The sequence below is a fragment of the Perca flavescens genome, chromosome 24 (genome assembly GCF_004354835.1).
Source record: "Perca flavescens isolate YP-PL-M2 chromosome 24, PFLA_1.0, whole genome shotgun sequence".
Taxonomy (NCBI): domain Eukaryota; kingdom Metazoa; phylum Chordata; class Actinopteri; order Perciformes; family Percidae; genus Perca; species Perca flavescens.
In genome coordinates this window covers 16,038,592-16,057,059 of record NC_041354.1, presented here as the reverse complement: position 1 = coordinate 16,057,059, position 18,468 = coordinate 16,038,592, and the positions used below count along the sequence as shown (strand labels likewise).

The 18,468-nt window shown below is 38.9% G+C and overlaps 1 protein-coding gene and 1 long non-coding RNA gene across 6 annotated transcripts in view; one reads left to right on the top strand and one right to left on the bottom strand.

The window, feature by feature from the left end:
• The first annotated feature begins 419 nt into the window (after positions 1-419).
• Positions 420-14,525, top strand: LOC114550743 (uncharacterized). Its single transcript, XR_003691730.1, has 4 exons — positions 420-536; positions 917-1,022; positions 1,514-1,629; positions 14,164-14,525. It is a non-coding gene; the product is annotated as an uncharacterized LOC114550743 (long non-coding RNA).
• Positions 13,458-18,468, bottom strand: part of stat1a (signal transducer and activator of transcription 1a) — a 38,457-nt gene continuing 33,446 nt past the window's right edge. For 3 of the 5 annotated variants that reach the window (XM_028571464.1, XM_028571463.1, XM_028571465.1), the window contains exons 21-25: positions 18,217-18,405; positions 16,829-16,907; positions 16,318-16,414; positions 15,761-15,802; positions 13,458-14,084 (exon numbers count right to left, since the gene is read on the bottom strand). In XM_028571464.1, the coding sequence (XP_028427265.1) occupies positions 14,055-14,084; positions 15,761-15,802; positions 16,318-16,414; positions 16,829-16,907; positions 18,217-18,405 (437 nt within the window). In that variant the 3' untranslated portion in view covers positions 13,458-14,054. The remainder of the gene's footprint in view (positions 14,085-15,760; positions 15,803-16,317; positions 16,415-16,828; positions 16,908-18,216; positions 18,406-18,468) is intronic. The other 2 variants (XM_028571466.1, XM_028571467.1) reach the window with 1 other exon arrangement.

Here is an 18,468-nt window from a genome sequence, read left to right as displayed (position 1 = left end):
CGCGTTCTGAAGCGAAGCTTACCCCCTTGGGTAAATAGGAGGGCTAGACCAAAGAGGTTATAATAATAATAATAAGAGGTGACACTCCATCTGCATCTACAACATCTGCGCGCAGTCACTGCCATTTTGGACTAAACTGAAGCGTTGGCATTAAATTATGATAATTATGAACTTGAAAATGAGCATACTATGGGTATTATGCTCATTTTCAGGTTCATAATTGTATTTTGAGATTGTAACAGGTTTACATGGTTTAATTATCAAAAAGCACCCTATTTTTGTTGTACTGCACATTGCTGCAGCTCCTCTTCTCACCCTGTGTCAGGTCTTCTGTTTTAGCTACAGAGTGAGACCTCTCAACTTCTGTACCATCTTTGTTGGGAGGCGCACATGCGCAGTAGCTAGGTAAGGTTCACAGTTGCTAGCTAGCTGTTTTTCTAACTTCAGCCAGTGCAAGGCAGGATTAGCTGGGAGACTTTTTCTAAACGAGAGGCCCACTTCCAACTTGGCGTGGAATACCTGCAGAACAGGGACATGTAAGTAGTTCTTTTTGTCGATTATGGTGAACTAGTGTGTGTTGCAGCAGTGTTTTGCCATTGAAAACGAGGGGGCTAACCCTTAGCATGCTACCGCTAGCGTGGTTTAGCCACCTTGTCTCGGCTACCGACGTAGAAAACCGTGCAGATTTCGAACAGCTCAGTGTTTTTTTTGTTTGTTTGTTTGTTTTTTCATAATATGGGCACTTTAATGACAGCGATATGCAAAAAATGCCATTCCTACTCACGAAAAGGGATTCATCTGTTTTAAATGTATTAATATGATTATGAATACATTTAAACATTTTGACTGTCTAGCATCCTTTACTGTCTGCGTCTCCTTCATCATCCTCGTCTCCTATGTCTCTGTTCTCTGGCAGCCACTCCTCATCAGTGTCGTCGCTGTACTCATCATCTCGTGAGTCGGAGGGGAATTTCCTGGACTATTCTATTAGCCTACGATTGATGAACTGAGCATATACTGAGGTTTATCTTTTATCTTGTTTGATTATTTTTTCAACATACTATACTATGGCTTTTTTATCACTTTTTTCGACATAATACTATGGCTTTTTATCAGCATTTTGACATAATATACTATGACGTTTTTATGAATTATTTTGACATACTATGACTTTTTTTTCTTTTTCCGACATACTATACTATATCTTATTTATGACCATTTTCAACATGCTATACTATGACTTATTTATGACTTTTTTCAACATACTATACTATGACGTTTTTCGACATACTATACTATGGCTTTTTATCACTGTTTTCGACATACTATACTATGGTTTCTTTCGACATACTATAGTATGTTTTTTTTTTTTTATCAATTTTTTTTAAAATACCATACTATGGCGTTTTTTATCACAGTTTTCAACATGCTATACTATGGCTTTTTTTGACATACTATACTATGGCTTTTTTATCAGTATTTTTGACCTACTATACTATGGCTTTTTTATCAGGACCCTTTCACTGGACATAAATGTCGGACTTCAACTCGCACGTTGGGAAAAGACGAACAACATTTCACTGGTAATAGACCACCACCAGAGAGAGGAGCTTCTTTCACATTTCAAAGGTAATTTTTGCTTGCTATTCGGTAAGGCTTAGCTACGTTACGTTGCCGTTACCCTGTGTTGTTATCACTGTTTTCGACATACTATACTATGACCTTTTTTGACATACTATACTATGGCTTTTTTATCACTGTTTTCGACATACTATACTATGACGTTTTTATCACTTTTTTCGACATACTATACTATTGCTTTTTTATCACTTTTTCGACATAATATACTATGACCTTTTTCGACATACTATACTATGGCGTTTTTATCACTTTTTTCAACATACTATACTATGACCTTTTTCAACATACTATACTATGGCGTTTTTATCACTTTTTTCGACATACTATGACCTTTTTCCATCCATCCATCCATCCATCTTCGTCCGCTTATCCGGTGTCGGGTCGCGGGGGGAGCAGCTCCAGCAGGGGACCCCAAACTTCCCTTTCCCGAGCAACATTAACCAGCTCCGACTGGGGATCGGCGTTCCCAGGCCAGGTTGGAGATATAATCCCTCCACCTAGTCCTGGGTCTTCCCGAGGCCTCCTCCCAGCTGGACGTGCCTGGAACACCTCCCTAGGGGGCGCCCAGGGGCATCCTTACCAGATGCCCGAACCACCTCAACTGGCTCCTTTCGACGCAAAGGAGCAGCGGCTCTCTCGAGCTCCTCACGGATGACTGAGCTTCTCACCCTATCTCTAGGGAGACGCCAGCCACCCTCCTGAGGAAACCCATTTCGCCGCTTGTACCCTGGATCTCGTTCTTTCGGTCATGACCCAGCCTTCATGACCATAGGTGAGGGTAGGAACGAAAACTGACCCGGTAGATCGAGAGCTTTGCCTTCTGGCTCAGCTCTCTTTTCGTCACAACGGTGCGATAGATTGAATGCAATACCGCACCCGCTGCGCCCGATTCTCCGACCAATCTCCCGCTCCATTGTCCCCTCACTCGCGAACAAAACCCCAAGGTACTTGAACTCCTTCACTTGGGGTAAGGACTCATTCCCTACCTGGAGAAGGCATTCCATCGGTTTCCTGCTGAGAACCATGGCCTCCGATTTAGAGGTGCTGATCCTCATCCCAACCGCTTCACACTCGGTTGCGAACCGATCCAGTGAGTGCTGAAGGTCGCAGGCCGATGATGCCATCAGGACCACATCATCTGCAAAGAGCAGCGATGAGATCCCCAGCCCACCAAACTGCAACCCCTCCCCACCCGACTACGCCTCGATATCCTGTCCATAAATATTACAAACAGGATTGGTGACAAAGCGCAGCCCTGGCGGAGGCCAACCCTCACCTGAAACGAGTCCGACTTACTACCGAGAACCCGGACACAGCTCTCACTTTGGTCATACAGAGATTGGATGGCCCTGGTAGAACCCCTCACCCCATACTCCCGCAGCACCTCCCACAGTATCTCCCGGGGGACCCGGTCATACGCCTTCTCCAAATCCACAAAACACATGTAGACCCGGTTGGGCATACTCCCAGGCTCCCTCCAGGATCCTTGCGAGAGTGAAGAGCTGGTCCGTTGTTCCACGACCAGGGACGGAATCCGCATTGTTCCTCCTCAACCCGAGGTTCGACTATCGGCCGAACCCTCCTTTCCAGCACCTTGGAGTAGACTTTACCAGGGAGGCTGAGAAGTGTGATACCCTATAATTGGCACACACCCTCTGGTCCCCCTTTTTAAAAAGAGGAACCACCACCCCAGTCTGCCACTCCTTTGGCACCGTCCCAGACTTCCACGCAATGTTGAAGAGGCGTGTCAACCAGGACAACCCCTCCACACCCAGAGCCTTGAGCATTTCTGGGACGGATCTCATCAATCCCGGGGCTTTGCCACTGTGTAGTTGTTTGACTACATCAGTGACTTCCGCCTGGGAAATCGGCGACAATCCCCGTTATCCTCCAGCTCTGCCTCTAACATAGAGGGCGTATTAGTCGGATTCAGGAGTTCCTCAAAGTGCTCCCTCCACCGCCCTATTACCTCCTCAGTGGAGGTCAACAGTGTCCCATCCTTACTGTACACAGCTTGGATGGTTCCCCTTCCCCTCCTGAGGTGGCGAACAGTTTTCCAGAAACACTTTGGTGCCGACCGAAAGTCCTTCTCCATGTCTTCTCAAACTTCTCCCACACCCGCTGCTTTGCCTCTTTCACGGCAGAGGCTGCAGCCCGCCGGCCCGCCGGTACCCTGCAACTGCCTCCGGAGTCCTCCGAGATAACATATCCCGGAAGGACTCCTTCTTCAATCGGACGGCTTCCCTGACCACTGGTGTCCACCACGGTGTTCGTGGGTTACCGCCCCTTGAGGCACCTAAGATCCTAAGACCACAGCTCCTCGCCGCAGCTTCAGCAATGGAAACTTTGAACATTGTCCACTCGGGTTCAATGCCCCAGCCTCCACAGGGATGCCGAAAAGCTCCGCCCGGAGGTGTGAGTTGAAAGTCTGTCGGACAGGGGCCTCCTCAGGCGTTCCCAATTTACCCGCACTACACGTTTGGGCTTACCAGGTCTGTCCAGAGTCTTCCCCACCCCTGACCCAACTCACCACCAGATGGTGATCGGTTGACAGCTCTGCCCCTCTCTTCACCCAGTGTCCAAAACATACGGCCTCAGATCAGATGAAACGATTATGAAATCGATCATTGACCTTGGCCTAGGGTGCTCTGGTACCAGGTACACTTATGAGCATCCCTATGTTCGAACATGGTGTTCGTTATAGACAATCCATGACTAGCACAGAAGTCCAACAACAAACAACCACTCTGGTTTAGATCAGGGAGGCCGTTCCTCCCAATCACGCCTCTCAGGTGTCTCCATCATTGCCCACGTGTGCGTTGAAGTCCCCCAGCAGAACAATGGAGTCCCCACTGGAGCCCCATGCAGGACTCAGTCAAGGTCTCAAGAAGGGCGAATACTCCGAACTCCTGTTTGGTGCATATGCACAAACAACAGTCAGAGTTTTCCCCCCACAACCCGCAGGCGTGGGAGGCGACCCTCTCGTCCACGGGGTAAACTCCAACACAGCGGCGCTCAGCCGGGGCTTGTGAGTATCCCCACACCCGCCCGGCGCCTCACACCCTGGGCAACTCCGGAGAAGAAAAGAGTCCAACCCCTATCCAGGAGTATGGTTCCAGAACCGAGACTGTGCGTGAGGTAAGCCCCACCAGATCTAACCGGTGGCGCTCCACCTCCCGCACCAGTTCCGGCTCCTTCCCCCAGAGAGGTGACGTTCCACGTCCCCAGAGCCAGCGTCTGCCGCCCGGGTCTGGTCCGTCGAGCCCCTGACCTTCACTGCCACCCATGTGGCATCGCACCCGACCCCAAGCGGTTCCTCCCACAGGTGGTGGGCCCATGGGCTGGAGATGATGGGAGCCACGTGGCTTGTTCGGGCTGTGCCCGGCGGGCTCCGTGGCAAACCCGGCCACCAGGCGCTCGCCCGGCGAGCCCGCCGTCTGGGCCTGGCTCAGGCAGGGGCCCCGGGCTTCCTCCGGGCAGGGTCACTCCATCTCTACCTTGCTTCTTCATTGGGGTTTTTGAACCATTCTTTGTCTGGCCCCTCACCTGAGACCACTTTGCCTTGGGAGACCCTACCAGGAGCACAAAGCTCCAGACAACACAGCCCTCAGGTTCACAGAGACACACAAACCTCTCCACCACGATAAGGTGATGGTTCACGGAGAACCATCACCTTTTTTCAACATACTATATTATGACCTTTTTCAACATACTATACTATGGCGTTTTTATCACTTTTTTTCGACATACTATACTATGGCGTTTTTATCAGTATTTTCGACATACTATACTATGGCGTTTTTATTACTTTTTTCAACATACTATACTATGACCTTTTTCGACATACTGTACTATGGCGTTTTTATCAGTATTTTCGACATACTATACTATATGTTATTTATGACTATTTTCAACATGCTATACTATGACTTATTTATGACTTTTTTTCAACATACTATACTGTGACGTTTTTCGACATACTGTACGATGACGTTTTTATCACTTTTTTCGACATACTATACTATGACCTTTTTCAACATACTATACTATGGCGTTTTTATCAGTATTTTTAACATACTATACTGTGGCGTTTTTTTCACTTTTTCGACATACTATACTATTGCTTTTTTATCACTTTTTCGACATAATATACTATGACCTTTTTCGACATACTATACTATGGCGTTTTTATCACTTTTTTCGACGTAACATACTATGACCTTTTTCGACATACTATACTATGGCGTTTTTATCAGTATTTTCGACATACTATACTATGGCGTTTTTATCCGTTTTTTCGACATACTATACTATGGCGTTTTTATCCGTTTTTTCGACATACTATACTATGGCGTTTTTATCACTTTTTCGACATAATATACTATGACCTTTTTCGACATACTATACTATGGCGTTTTTATCACTTTTTTCGACATAACATACTATGACCTTTTTCGACATACTATACTATGGCGTTTTTATCAGTATTTTCGACATACTATACTGTGGCGTTTTTTTCACTTTTTCGACATACTATACTATTGCGTTTTTATCACTTTTTTCAACATACTATACTATGACCTTTTTCGACATACTATACTATGGCGTTTTTATCACTTTTTTCGACGTAACATACTATGACCTTTTTCGACATACTATACTATGGCGTTTTTATCACTATTTTCGACATACTATACTATGGCGTTTTTTCGACATACTATACTATGGCGTTTTTATCCGTTTTTTCGACATACTATACTATGGCGTTTTTATCAGTATTTTTCGACATACTATACTATGGCGTTTTTATTACTTTTTTCAACATACTATACTATGACCTTTTTCAACATACTATACTATGGCGTTTTTATCAGTATTTTTAACATACTATACTATGGCGTTTTTTTCACTTTTTCGACATACTATACTATTGCTTTTTTATCACTTTTTCGACATAATATACTATGACCTTTTTCGACATACTATACTATGGCGTTTTTATCACTTTTTTCGACATACTATGACCTTTTTCGACATACTATATTATGACCTTTTTCAACATACTATACTATGGTGTTTTTATCAGTATTTTCGACATACTATACTATGACCTTTTTAAACATACTATATTATGACCTTTTTCAAGATACTATACTATGGCGTTTTTATCAGTATTTTCGACATACTATACTATGGTGTTTTTATCACTTTTTTCGACATACTATACGATGGCGTTTTTATCAGTATTTTCGACATACTATATTATGACCTGTTTTCGACATACTATACTATGGCGTTTTTATCACTTTTTTTCGACATACTATTCTATGGCGTTTTTTATCAGTATTTTCGACATACTATACTATGGCGTTTTTATGACTTTTTTCGACATACTATACTATGGCGTTTTTATCAGTATTTTCGACATACTATACTATGGCGTTTTTATTACTTTTTTCAACATACTATACTATGACCTTTTTCGACATACTATACTATGGCGTTTTTATCACTTTTTCGACATACTATACTATGACCTTTTTTACTATATTATGACCTTTTACATATACTATGGCGTTTTTATCAGTATTTTCGACATACTATACTATGGCGTTTTTTACTTTTTTTCAACATACTATACTATGGCGTTTTTATCAGTATTTTCGACATACTATACTATGGCGTTTTTATTACTTTTTTCAACATACTATACTATGACCTTTTTCAACATACTATACTATGACCTTTTTCGACATACTATACTATGACCTTTTTAGACATACTATACTATGGCGTTTTTTATCATTTTTTTCGACATACTATACTATGGCGTTTTTTATCACTTTTTCAACATACTATACTATGACCTTTTTCGACATACTATACTATGACCTTTTTCGACATACTATACTATGGTGTTTTTATCACTTTTTTCGACATACTATACTATGGCGTTTTTATCAGTATTTTCGACATACTATACTATGACCTTTTTTTTTTATCAGTATTTTTCGACATACTATACTATGGCGTTTTTATCACTTTTTTCGACATACTATACTATGCGTTTTTTTATCACATTTTTATACTATACGTTACTATAACCTTTTTCGACATACTATACTATGACGTTTTTATCACTTTTTTTCAACATACTATACTATGACCTTTTTCGACATACTATACTATGGCGTTTTTATCAGTATTTTCGACATACTATACTATGGCGTTTTTATTACTTTTTTCAACATACTATACTATGGCGTTTTTTTTTTCAGACATACTATACTATGACCTTTTTCGACATACTATACTATGCGTTTTTTTTATCACTGTTTTCGACATACTATACTATGGTTTTTTTTTGACATACTATACTATTTTTTTTTCATCAATTTTTTCAACATACTATACTATGGCGTTTTTTTATCAGTATTCAACATGCATACTATACGAACAACATTTTTATTACTTTTTTCAACATACTATACTATGACCTTTTTCAACATACTGTACTGTTTTTTATCACTTTTTTCGACATACTATACTATGGCGTTTTTATTACTTTTTCAACATACTATACTATGACCTTTTTCGACATACTATACTAAGGCGTTTTTATCACTGTTTTCGACATACTATACTATAACCTTTTTCGACATACTATACTATGACCTTTTTCGACATACTATACTATGGCGTTTTTATCACTTTTTTCGACATACTATACTATGGCGTTTTTATTACTTTTTTCAACATACTATACTATGACCTTTTTCGACATACTATACTATGACCTTTTTCGACATACTATACTATGGCGTTTTTATCACTTTTTTCGACATACTATACTATGACCTTTTTCGACATACTATACTATGGCGTTTTTATCACTTTTTCGACATACTATACTATGGCGTTTTTATCAGTATTTTTCGACATACTATACTATGGCGTTTTTATTACTTTTTTCAACATACTATACTATGACCTTTTTCAACATACTGTACTGTGGCATTTTTATCACTTTTTTCGACATACTATACTATGACCTTTTTCGACATACTATACTATGGCGTTTTTATTACTTTTTTCAACATACTATACTATGACCTTTTTTTATACTATACTATGACCTTTTTCGACATACTATACTATGGCGTTTTTATTACTTTTTTCAACATACTATACTATGACCTTTTTCGACATACTATACTATGGCGTTTTTATCACTTTTTTCGACATACTATACTATGACCTTTTTCGACATACTATACTATAGCGTTTTTATCACTTTTTTCAACATACTATACTATGGCGTTTTTATTACTTTTTTCAACATACTATACTATGACCTTTTTCGACATACTATACTATAGCGTTTTTATCACTTTTTTCAACATACTATACTATGGCGTTTTTATCAGTATTTTCGACATACTATACTATGGCGTTTTCATCACTTTTTTCGACATACTATACTATGACCTTTTTCGACATACTATACTATAGCGTTTTTATCACTTTTTTCAACATACTATACTATGGCGTTTTTATCACTTTTTTCAACATACTATACTATGACCTTTTTCATCACTTTTCAACATACATACTATATTTTTATCACCTTTTTCGACATACTATACTATGGCGTTTTTATCACACATACTATACTATGACCTTTTCGACATACTACTATACTATGGTGTTTTTATCACTTTTTCGACACTATACTATGCGTTTTTTATCACTTTTTTTTTTGGCGTTTTTATCACTTTTTTCGACATACTATACTATGGCGTTTTTATTACTTTTTTCAACATACTATACTATGACCTTTTTCGACATACTATACTATGGCGTTTTTATCAGTATTTTCGACATACTATACTATGACGTTTTTTGACATACTATACTATGGCGTTTTTATCACTTTTTTCGACATACTATACTATGGCGTTTTTATCACTTTTTTCGACCTACTATACTATGGCTTTTTTATCACTTTTTTCGACATACTATACTATGACCTTTTTCGACATACTATACTATGGCGTTTTTATCAGGTTTTTCGACATACTATACTATGGCGTTTTTATTACTTTTTTCAATATACTATGACCTTTTTCGACATAGTATACTATGGCGTTTTTATCAGTATTTTCGACATACTATACTATGACCTTTTTCAACATACTATACTATGACCTTTTTCAACATACTATACTATGGCGTTTTTATCACTTTTTTCAATATATTATACTATGACCTTTTTCGACATACTGTACTATGGCGTTTTTATCACTTTTTTCAACATACTATGACCTTTTTCGACATAGTATACTATGGCGTTTTTATCAGTATTTTCGACATACTATACTATGACCTTTTTCAACATACTATACTATGACCTTTTTCAACATACTATACTATGGCGTTTTTATCACTTTTTTTCGACATACTATAACCTTTTTCGACATACTATACTATGGCGTTTTTATTACTTTTTTCAACATGCTATACTATGACCTTTGTGCACATACTATACTATGGCGTTTTTATCACTTTTTTCGACATACTATACTATGACCTTTTTCGACATACTATACTATGGCATTTTTATCAGTATTTTCGACATACTATACTATGACCTTTTTCAACATACTATAGTATGACCTTTTTCAACATACTATACTATGGAGTTTTTATCAGTATTTTCGACATACTATACTATGGCGTTTTTATTACTTTTTTCAACATACTATACTATGACCTTTTTCGACATACTATACTATGACCTTTTTAGACATACTATACTATGGCGTTTTTATCAGTATTTTCGACATATTATACTATGGCGTTTTTATCAGTATTTTCGACATACTATACTATGGCGTTTTTATTACTTTTTTCGACATACTGTACTATGGCTTTTTTATCACTTTTTTCGACATACTATAATATGGCTTTTTTATCACTTTTTTCGACATACTATACTATGGCGTTTTTATTACTTTTTTCGACATACTATACTATGACCTTTTTCAACATACTATACTATGACCTTTTTCGACATACTATACTATGGCGTTTTTATCAGTATTTTCGACATACTATACTATGGCGTTTTTATCACTTTTTTCGACATACTATACTATGGCGTTTTTATTACTTTTTTCGACATACTATACTATGACCTTTTTCGACATACTATACTATGGCGTTTTTATCACTTTTTTCGACATACTATACTATGACCTTTTTCGACATACTATACTATGGCGTTTTTTTATAATTTTTTTCGACATACTATATATACCATGACCTTTTTTGACATACTATACTATGGCATTGTTATCAGTATTTTTGACATACTATACTATGGCGTTTTTATCACTTTTTTCGACATACTATACTATGGCGTTTTTATCAGTATTTTCGACATACTATACTATGACCTTTTTCAACATAATATACTATGGCGTTTTTATTACTTTTTTCAACGTGCTATACTATGACCTTTGTCCACATACTATACTATGGCGTTTTTATCACTTTTTTCGACATACTATACTGTGGCGTTTTTATCAGTATTTTCGACATACTATACTATGGCGTTTTTGTCACTTTTTTCGACATACTATACTATGGTGTTTTTATCACTTTTTTCGACATACTATGATGACTATGAAAATTCTATGATTCAATGTACTATATATTCATTCATTGTTGGAATGAGTATATGTTGTCTTAGTCATATTGGGGAATGGCTTCCTGTAACCCTACAAGTAAAGTAAGTGTCAAGTTGTTACACACTTGCAGAGACTTGCAGGCATTCATTTAAATCCAGTGACATATGAGACTTCAGTCGCTCTGTTTTGAGCAAACATCACTATGAAGTATAGTGGTCATAAATCATCCCATGTCGAATCATGACGAGAGATGACGAGTTTTGTTTTGAAACAAAATTTTGAACTGAGCCATGTTGGTTTTTGAAAAAGAAGAGTTTTCAGGATGAAACGGATCACTTTATGACTACATCAAAAAGGCCACAAGCATATGCATTTTGAAAGAGAAAAATATGCTAAGTTAAGTTAAATATGGTAATCAGGAACATAGTATGGTATACATGGCGTTTTTATCAGTATTTTCGACATACTATACTATGACCTTTTTCGACATACTATACTATGGCTTTTTTATTACTTTTTTCGACATATTATACTATGGCGTTTTCATCAGTATTTTCGACATACTATACTATGGTGTTTTTATCACTTTTTTCGACATACTATACCATGACCTTTTTCGACATACTATACTATGGCGTTTTTATTACTTTTTTCAACATACTATGCCATGACTTTTTAAGACATACTTTGAGAAGAAAAATAAACAAAACACAATAAAATGCATGACTGATCATATCTTACCAAGGACCACACAGTCAGTTATTACGACTTCTTTACACTTTATCAACATCAAAAACCCAAAGTTGTTTATTCATTTTCATTGTCTCTTGCTGACCACATGCTGTTGTTGTTGCATGGTGTCATCTTCTTCTGGGGTCTTTGGACCCTGCGTTGGTGGCATGTCAATGCCACTTCTGCATATGATGAACAGTTCCTTACCCTTCTTGGTAAAGCGAGTTGTATCAGTGTAAGTGACATCAGTTGAATAGTGAATGTAAATGACTCAGTTGTTGGTATGGTTGCTGTGATTATATGAGTCATATTGGAGTTGATTTTTGCAAGGATTGGAATGCAATTCCAACCTGATGATGAAAACTGCAGCCGAAGTTTTGCAGCAGAATTTTCCTTTTCCACAGGTCGTTGTTTTATTATTAGGTCGAAACGATCGTGCTAACCAGACCAATGACTACTACAACTGTTTTCAACAACTTGTTTTGGGTGGCACGGTGGATCCACTGATATAGCACCAGCAAATAGGCTGGGGGATCACCCCATTGCTAGCTGGGCCTTTTTGTCTTCCAGACTATGACTTTTCATTACTTTTTCTGAAGTATACTATACTGTGATGTTTTTATGACTTTTCTTGACATACTATACGATGACTTTTCATACATTTTTTGGACATACTGTACTGTACTTTTTATGACTTTTCAAAATTCTATACTAGGACTTTTTCAATAATATTTTCAACATTCTATGATTTTTTTTTTTTTTTTTTTTTTTTGACATACTTTTCAACATACATAAAAACATTTCGACATGCTACGTTATGACTTTTCATGAAATTTTTCGACATTTTCTTTTACCATTTATAAACAAAAAAGTGTGATAATAAACATCAAAGCCAGGGCAAGGCATGGCGTAGTTAAAGCAGGAAGGAGCACACTCTTTCGCTGAAAAATTACAATTACACACAGTAATATAAACAATAACACATAACTGATTTACATTAATATTTATACAGTATATCATGTGCGTTTGTGTATTTATAATTTATAAGTAGACAGCTCTACTTGTGATCCGATCAATCAAAGCAATTTGGTATAGAGACAGATTTTAAAAAACAACTTAAAATGGTCCACTTTTGTTTGATACCTTTCAATAAAAATTATGTCATTCGGTTTTTGTCATGACAAGTTGACATTAAAGGCAACTTCTGGTAATGTCGCTTTGATTAATGTTAAGTTGTCATAATCAAGACAACCCAAAACCGTGTCAACTTGTCATGACAAAATCCGAATGACACGCTCATGACAGGGTCATGTCACGATTACGTCAATACCTTCAAGTAAAGTGTTACCGATCTCCCTACAAAAATACAGAAGTACCATAGAAAATGACTCCACGCGCTTCATCCTTGTGATTTATTTGCACTAGCTTCCATTACTCGTGAAAACAAAAGCAAAAGATAGTTTCTTAAATAAAAAAAAGCCACAGCAAACTGCTTACATTTTGTGTAATAGAACACATTTCAGATTGCTGTAAAAGTCATGCTTTTAGCTCACAGTTATTGCTACCAAATTATATAGGCGTGCATTCTCATTATTTAAATCCACTGTTTTACAGTTACGACTGCTCGGAAGTTTGAGGTTCACATTTAATGGAGAGGAAAAAAAAAAAAATCTGTATGTACAGGGGTTATGTCTAAAATAAATTCTCTAGGGCAGGAGGGGCAATTTTAACATAAACAGGGATTTACTGGATATCTTTTGATGATGATGAAAATCTCCAAAACAGGCAATTTCAAGATGTATGAATGTTTAGCCTCACTAATATAATGTTGATTTCGTTCAGGTGGGGCTTTCGTCTCTAGGGGATCGGTTACTTCACTGACCTCTATCCTGGTCCTGTAATCTGACAGTGTCAAGGTCTTTCCATCGCCACTAAAGAGCGTATCGCATGAAAGAAAGAAGAAAGGACATTATTAAGTGACAAAACTCTTCAGTTTTGGTCCGGGAACTCTGCACTCATCTAGGGAGAAAAAAGAAGAGAAGAACGGCTTATGATTCATTCAATAAATGTCTTTTTTTTTTTTTTCTTCTTTCTTAAGGAGGAATACAAAGGCACAGAGTGAAGCAAGCAAAGTACTGTCGGCAATGGCATTCAAGAGTACGAAATGGGTTGTTTCGATATTTGTTTTCTCAACCCGGACCCAGTTCATGCGTGCGTTTAAAGTTCGTCCGGTATTGAGCCATGACGCTGTATCCGGAAACCACACAATCCAAGCTTTCTTCAAAAGTTGACATTCTCAGCGTGTAACGTTGGTCAGAGGTTCCTAAGTGACTGATGGGAATAACAATCTTTGACCAATGTCAAAGATTGTTATTCTGCAGCGATCTCTCTTAATACTGGACCGGTCCAGTATTAAGAGAGATCGCTGCAGTCGGCAGCGGCGTAACCAGCTAAAATGTAAGTTAACAGGGCAAATTATCCAGCTTGTATTTACCTTCACAAACATGATTGTTTTGCCACTCATTCTAAGTGTCTGACATCATTATGGAAAGGATCCCTTCAGAGATAGACCTTTGAAACCTCTTTGAGACCTTTCTGTTTAACCAGAAACAGCTCTCAGGTCGCTAGCACTAAACCCACCAGACTCCATTTAAAAAAGCAATACTTTTAGCATGTGTAGAGCAAACACATGATTTTCACATGTAAATCTGTAAACTGTTTATTTCAACCGGAACTAGAGTTGTGATGGTTGGAAACCATTGGAATTTTGTTTCTGTCGACTTTGAAGTGTATTTTACAATGCTAAGATTCCTGTTTATTTACATGGAGTCTGGTGGGTATAGCTAATGCAATTTAGCGACTGTTTTTATGTTTTAAAAGAAGGATCTTACTCTTTAACAGTAAGGTCAACCTCCTTAGCAAGCCTGTCCTCACTGTTGTCAGACACTTAGAATATTAATCTGAGCCTGTCAGTGGCAAAACGAGCACCTTGGTGAAGGTAAATGCAAGCTGGACAATTGCCCTAGTTACTTGAATTGTAGCTTGTTTCGCCGCAGTTGGCGGCGGAGATCTTGCATAATACTAGACCAATTTCAATTATTGTTCCCATCAGTCATAAGAACGGTAGTTACCCTTAAATGTTTCCTCGATGCAACCGCAGTTTAATGGAAACGACACAGAAAGTGAGGGACATCTGTCGGCTCTATGCCTTAAATGTGCTACAGCGCCTGTACAAATAGACCCTAACACTGCAGTCCATACACTGCGCCTTGCAGCGACCATTTTGACCAGCGGTGATTACTGCCAGCCAAAGAGGAGAAGAAATCCTTAACCAAAAGTGCATTTTCCTAAAAGAAAAATGCCGTTCCAAGAGTGGCAAGCAGCAGACAGAGCAAAGGTAAGCAAGTGCTCTTGAATAAAGTTAGTGTCTTGACCTGGCCAGTAAGTTACACATGAAAGCAGGGCGGGATCAACAACAGCACTTTTAGTGGACGGAAACTGACGTGGAGCATTTGTCCTATAGGGTTATGCTGCAGCCCAATTCGCGGCTGTCGGTTAGTATACTAGACCCGTTTCAAAGACTGTTGCTCAAATTAGTCACTTAGACCCAAATGCATGGGGGGAAAAAGGGTCACGGTTGAAAAATACAGAAGTTACCCTTTAGGTGTAGAGCAACAGATTAAAGCTGCATCTACCTGAACGTCAAACTGTCCAAATCCAGAAATCAGATTGTTGGCCTGAAAGCAGAGAAAGAAGGCAAACACTTACAGAAAGATGTACAGCAGGACAGACAGACATACACAACGCCATCTTACAATTTAAATTGTATTGCAGTGAAAGCAGCACATTAGCAGCAGCTCTGATCTCATGCAAGAACCAAAAGCATCAAAAAATGTTTGGAAAAGGGCCCAAAGTATAAAAAACTGCGACAAAAATATTGGAAAGTATTGGAAAAGGTGGCAAAAATGTCATGAAAAGAGCCAAAAATCCTCAAAAGGGCGCCAAAAACGTCTACTTACTACTGCTTTAACTTTTTTGACAAGGCATTTATTCTTAAATCTTTATTTTAAATAAATCTATAAAAAAAAAAAATGTAATACTTATTTTTTTCATTCATTCAATCATTATTTATGTTGTATCATACTATGTTTTATATGTTGTGTCATGTGTAAATTGCGTATGATTTGTTCCAAGCCCTTTACTTTACGATCCTACATTTGAGTGAGCCATATGTTAACGAAGCAGGACTCACCACAGCGTCGATGTCTCTGGGACTGACGTACTGGGACAGAACTTTGTAGTCGTCGGGAGACATCGGCATCATGTTGTCCTGCAATCTGGACGGGTGCCTGGACAGAAGAACATCCAGACGGACTCCTTTTAGATCTGTTACATACTGCCACCGTATTTATCAGCACGCCCCCCTGAGGTCCAACGTGTCCAATCTCGTGACTGTTCCTCGCACCCGACTTAGGACCCGTGGGGACCGTTCTTTTGAGAAATGAGCCCCCAAGCTCTGCCCCGTTCAAGACGGTCTGTGGTCTCTGTGGACCTTAGGATGACCTCTCCACACTTTATTTTTTCCATGTATTACCTTGTGATTTTAATTGTACCTTGTTTTAATATTGATCATATAGTATGTTTTATGTAAAGCAATTTGTGATTTTTTTTTTCTAATCTGTTTAAGTAAAATATATTTATATAGTGCTTTACTTACTTATAAAATATATACCACATTAACTATCGGAAATAGTAATACTCACACTTCTGAGACAGATATCAGCTCAGTCTTCATGTAGCCAGTCTTCTCGGGCCCATTCTCCACGTCCATGGGCTCGGCAGCTGGAAGTCGGTTAAACACAGATAAAAACATATAGATAAACACAATCGTTAAAACATTTCATGAAGTTTGGTATGAAAATGTTGTTACTGGTGTATTGTAGGGAAGCGTTCACCCCTCGCCGTCGTCCATTAATACCTGACAGTGGCAACCTCGTCGGGCATTAACCATTATACTATGGTCTCTCTTTTAAACCATTAATTTATATTTGAATTTGTTCTACAATCGAAATCTAGCGCAAGTTTTTCCAAACAATAACTCTGTATCCCCTTGGTACGCCTGAGGGTCTGACTAATACCTGGAACAATCATTCCCATCCCATAAGGTTCTTACTGGATGCAAACGATGTTTACTGCTCCAGGGAAAAGGACGACCTTAGCAACCGGAGGTGTTTATAATCAGCGCCGCTCGTAGAACCCTTCAGTTCTGACCATATATACATTTTAATGGACAGAGCATGCTTGCCGTTACGGTATGGGCGGTATGTTGGGCGGTATCTGACTGTGACGTTAGCTGAGAGTTGCCAACGCCGCTTACACTCTACGTTACGTTACACACTTTCACCGGCAATCTGGACGCAACTGCTGCTGAAAGCTAGCCTACATAAATCGAGGTAAGATTTAGCTTTGCTACGTTTTAAATATATCTTTATCCCATAGTTTTATTACATATAAGACAGGCCGCGAACTGTCAATCCCATCATAGCCACGCCCTAAAACACCGCTGCTTTATCGCCGATTTTAAAATCAACGAGAACATTATTCAAAAACTAACGCTATGCTAGCAAGATTCAAAGTTAATAACATTTGGTTGGTAAATCGGTAAATGTAATTTGACAGTATTTCTTTAACAACAAGACAAGCTAGCTATCCAGCCATGTCATTGTCCCCAAAACAATATAAAGATTTTCATGAACAATTATTCGCCATGTAAACTGTCGGCGAACGGGATGTGAGAAAACGTTATTCGCTATCAAACAAAGTCAGTCCAGAGGTGCGGTGTAGCTTCCTTCCTGCAGCGTGTGTGTTAGCGCCATCCTGTGGTGTTCAGAGGCACCAAAGGACCACACTGTGCTGGAAATAACATGTATTTAGAACGGTAAACCGCCAGTTTCACCGAAACTCCTTTAGTAGGTGTCCTGTAACACCATTTTTTATGGATACCCTGCAGCCAATCAGAATCGAGATTCACCCAGACCGTGATATAATTGTATTTAGCTTTACTGGTAATTTCCGGGTGTCAAATACATTTAGTTGAAGTGACAAGAGTGTAAACTTGAGTAAATGGGAGTTACTCAGGGAGGTGACTTACTCTCGGAGGGTTTGGGGTAGTACTTCCCGAAGGCCTTGTCTTTCGGGATGTTAGGGTAGAGGAAGCGGAGCGGGTTCTCTGGGATGTTCTCGGCGGCCATCACCTTGTAGGTGCGGATGATGTCGGGCAGAGAGACGGCGGACAGCTCCTTCTTGGTGTACGGCTCCACGGAGTGGAAAAGCGGCTTGTCTGCGTTCACACAGAGAGTTCGTACCCGTTAACATGCATCAAGTCTCGCGTGGCCAGACCCTC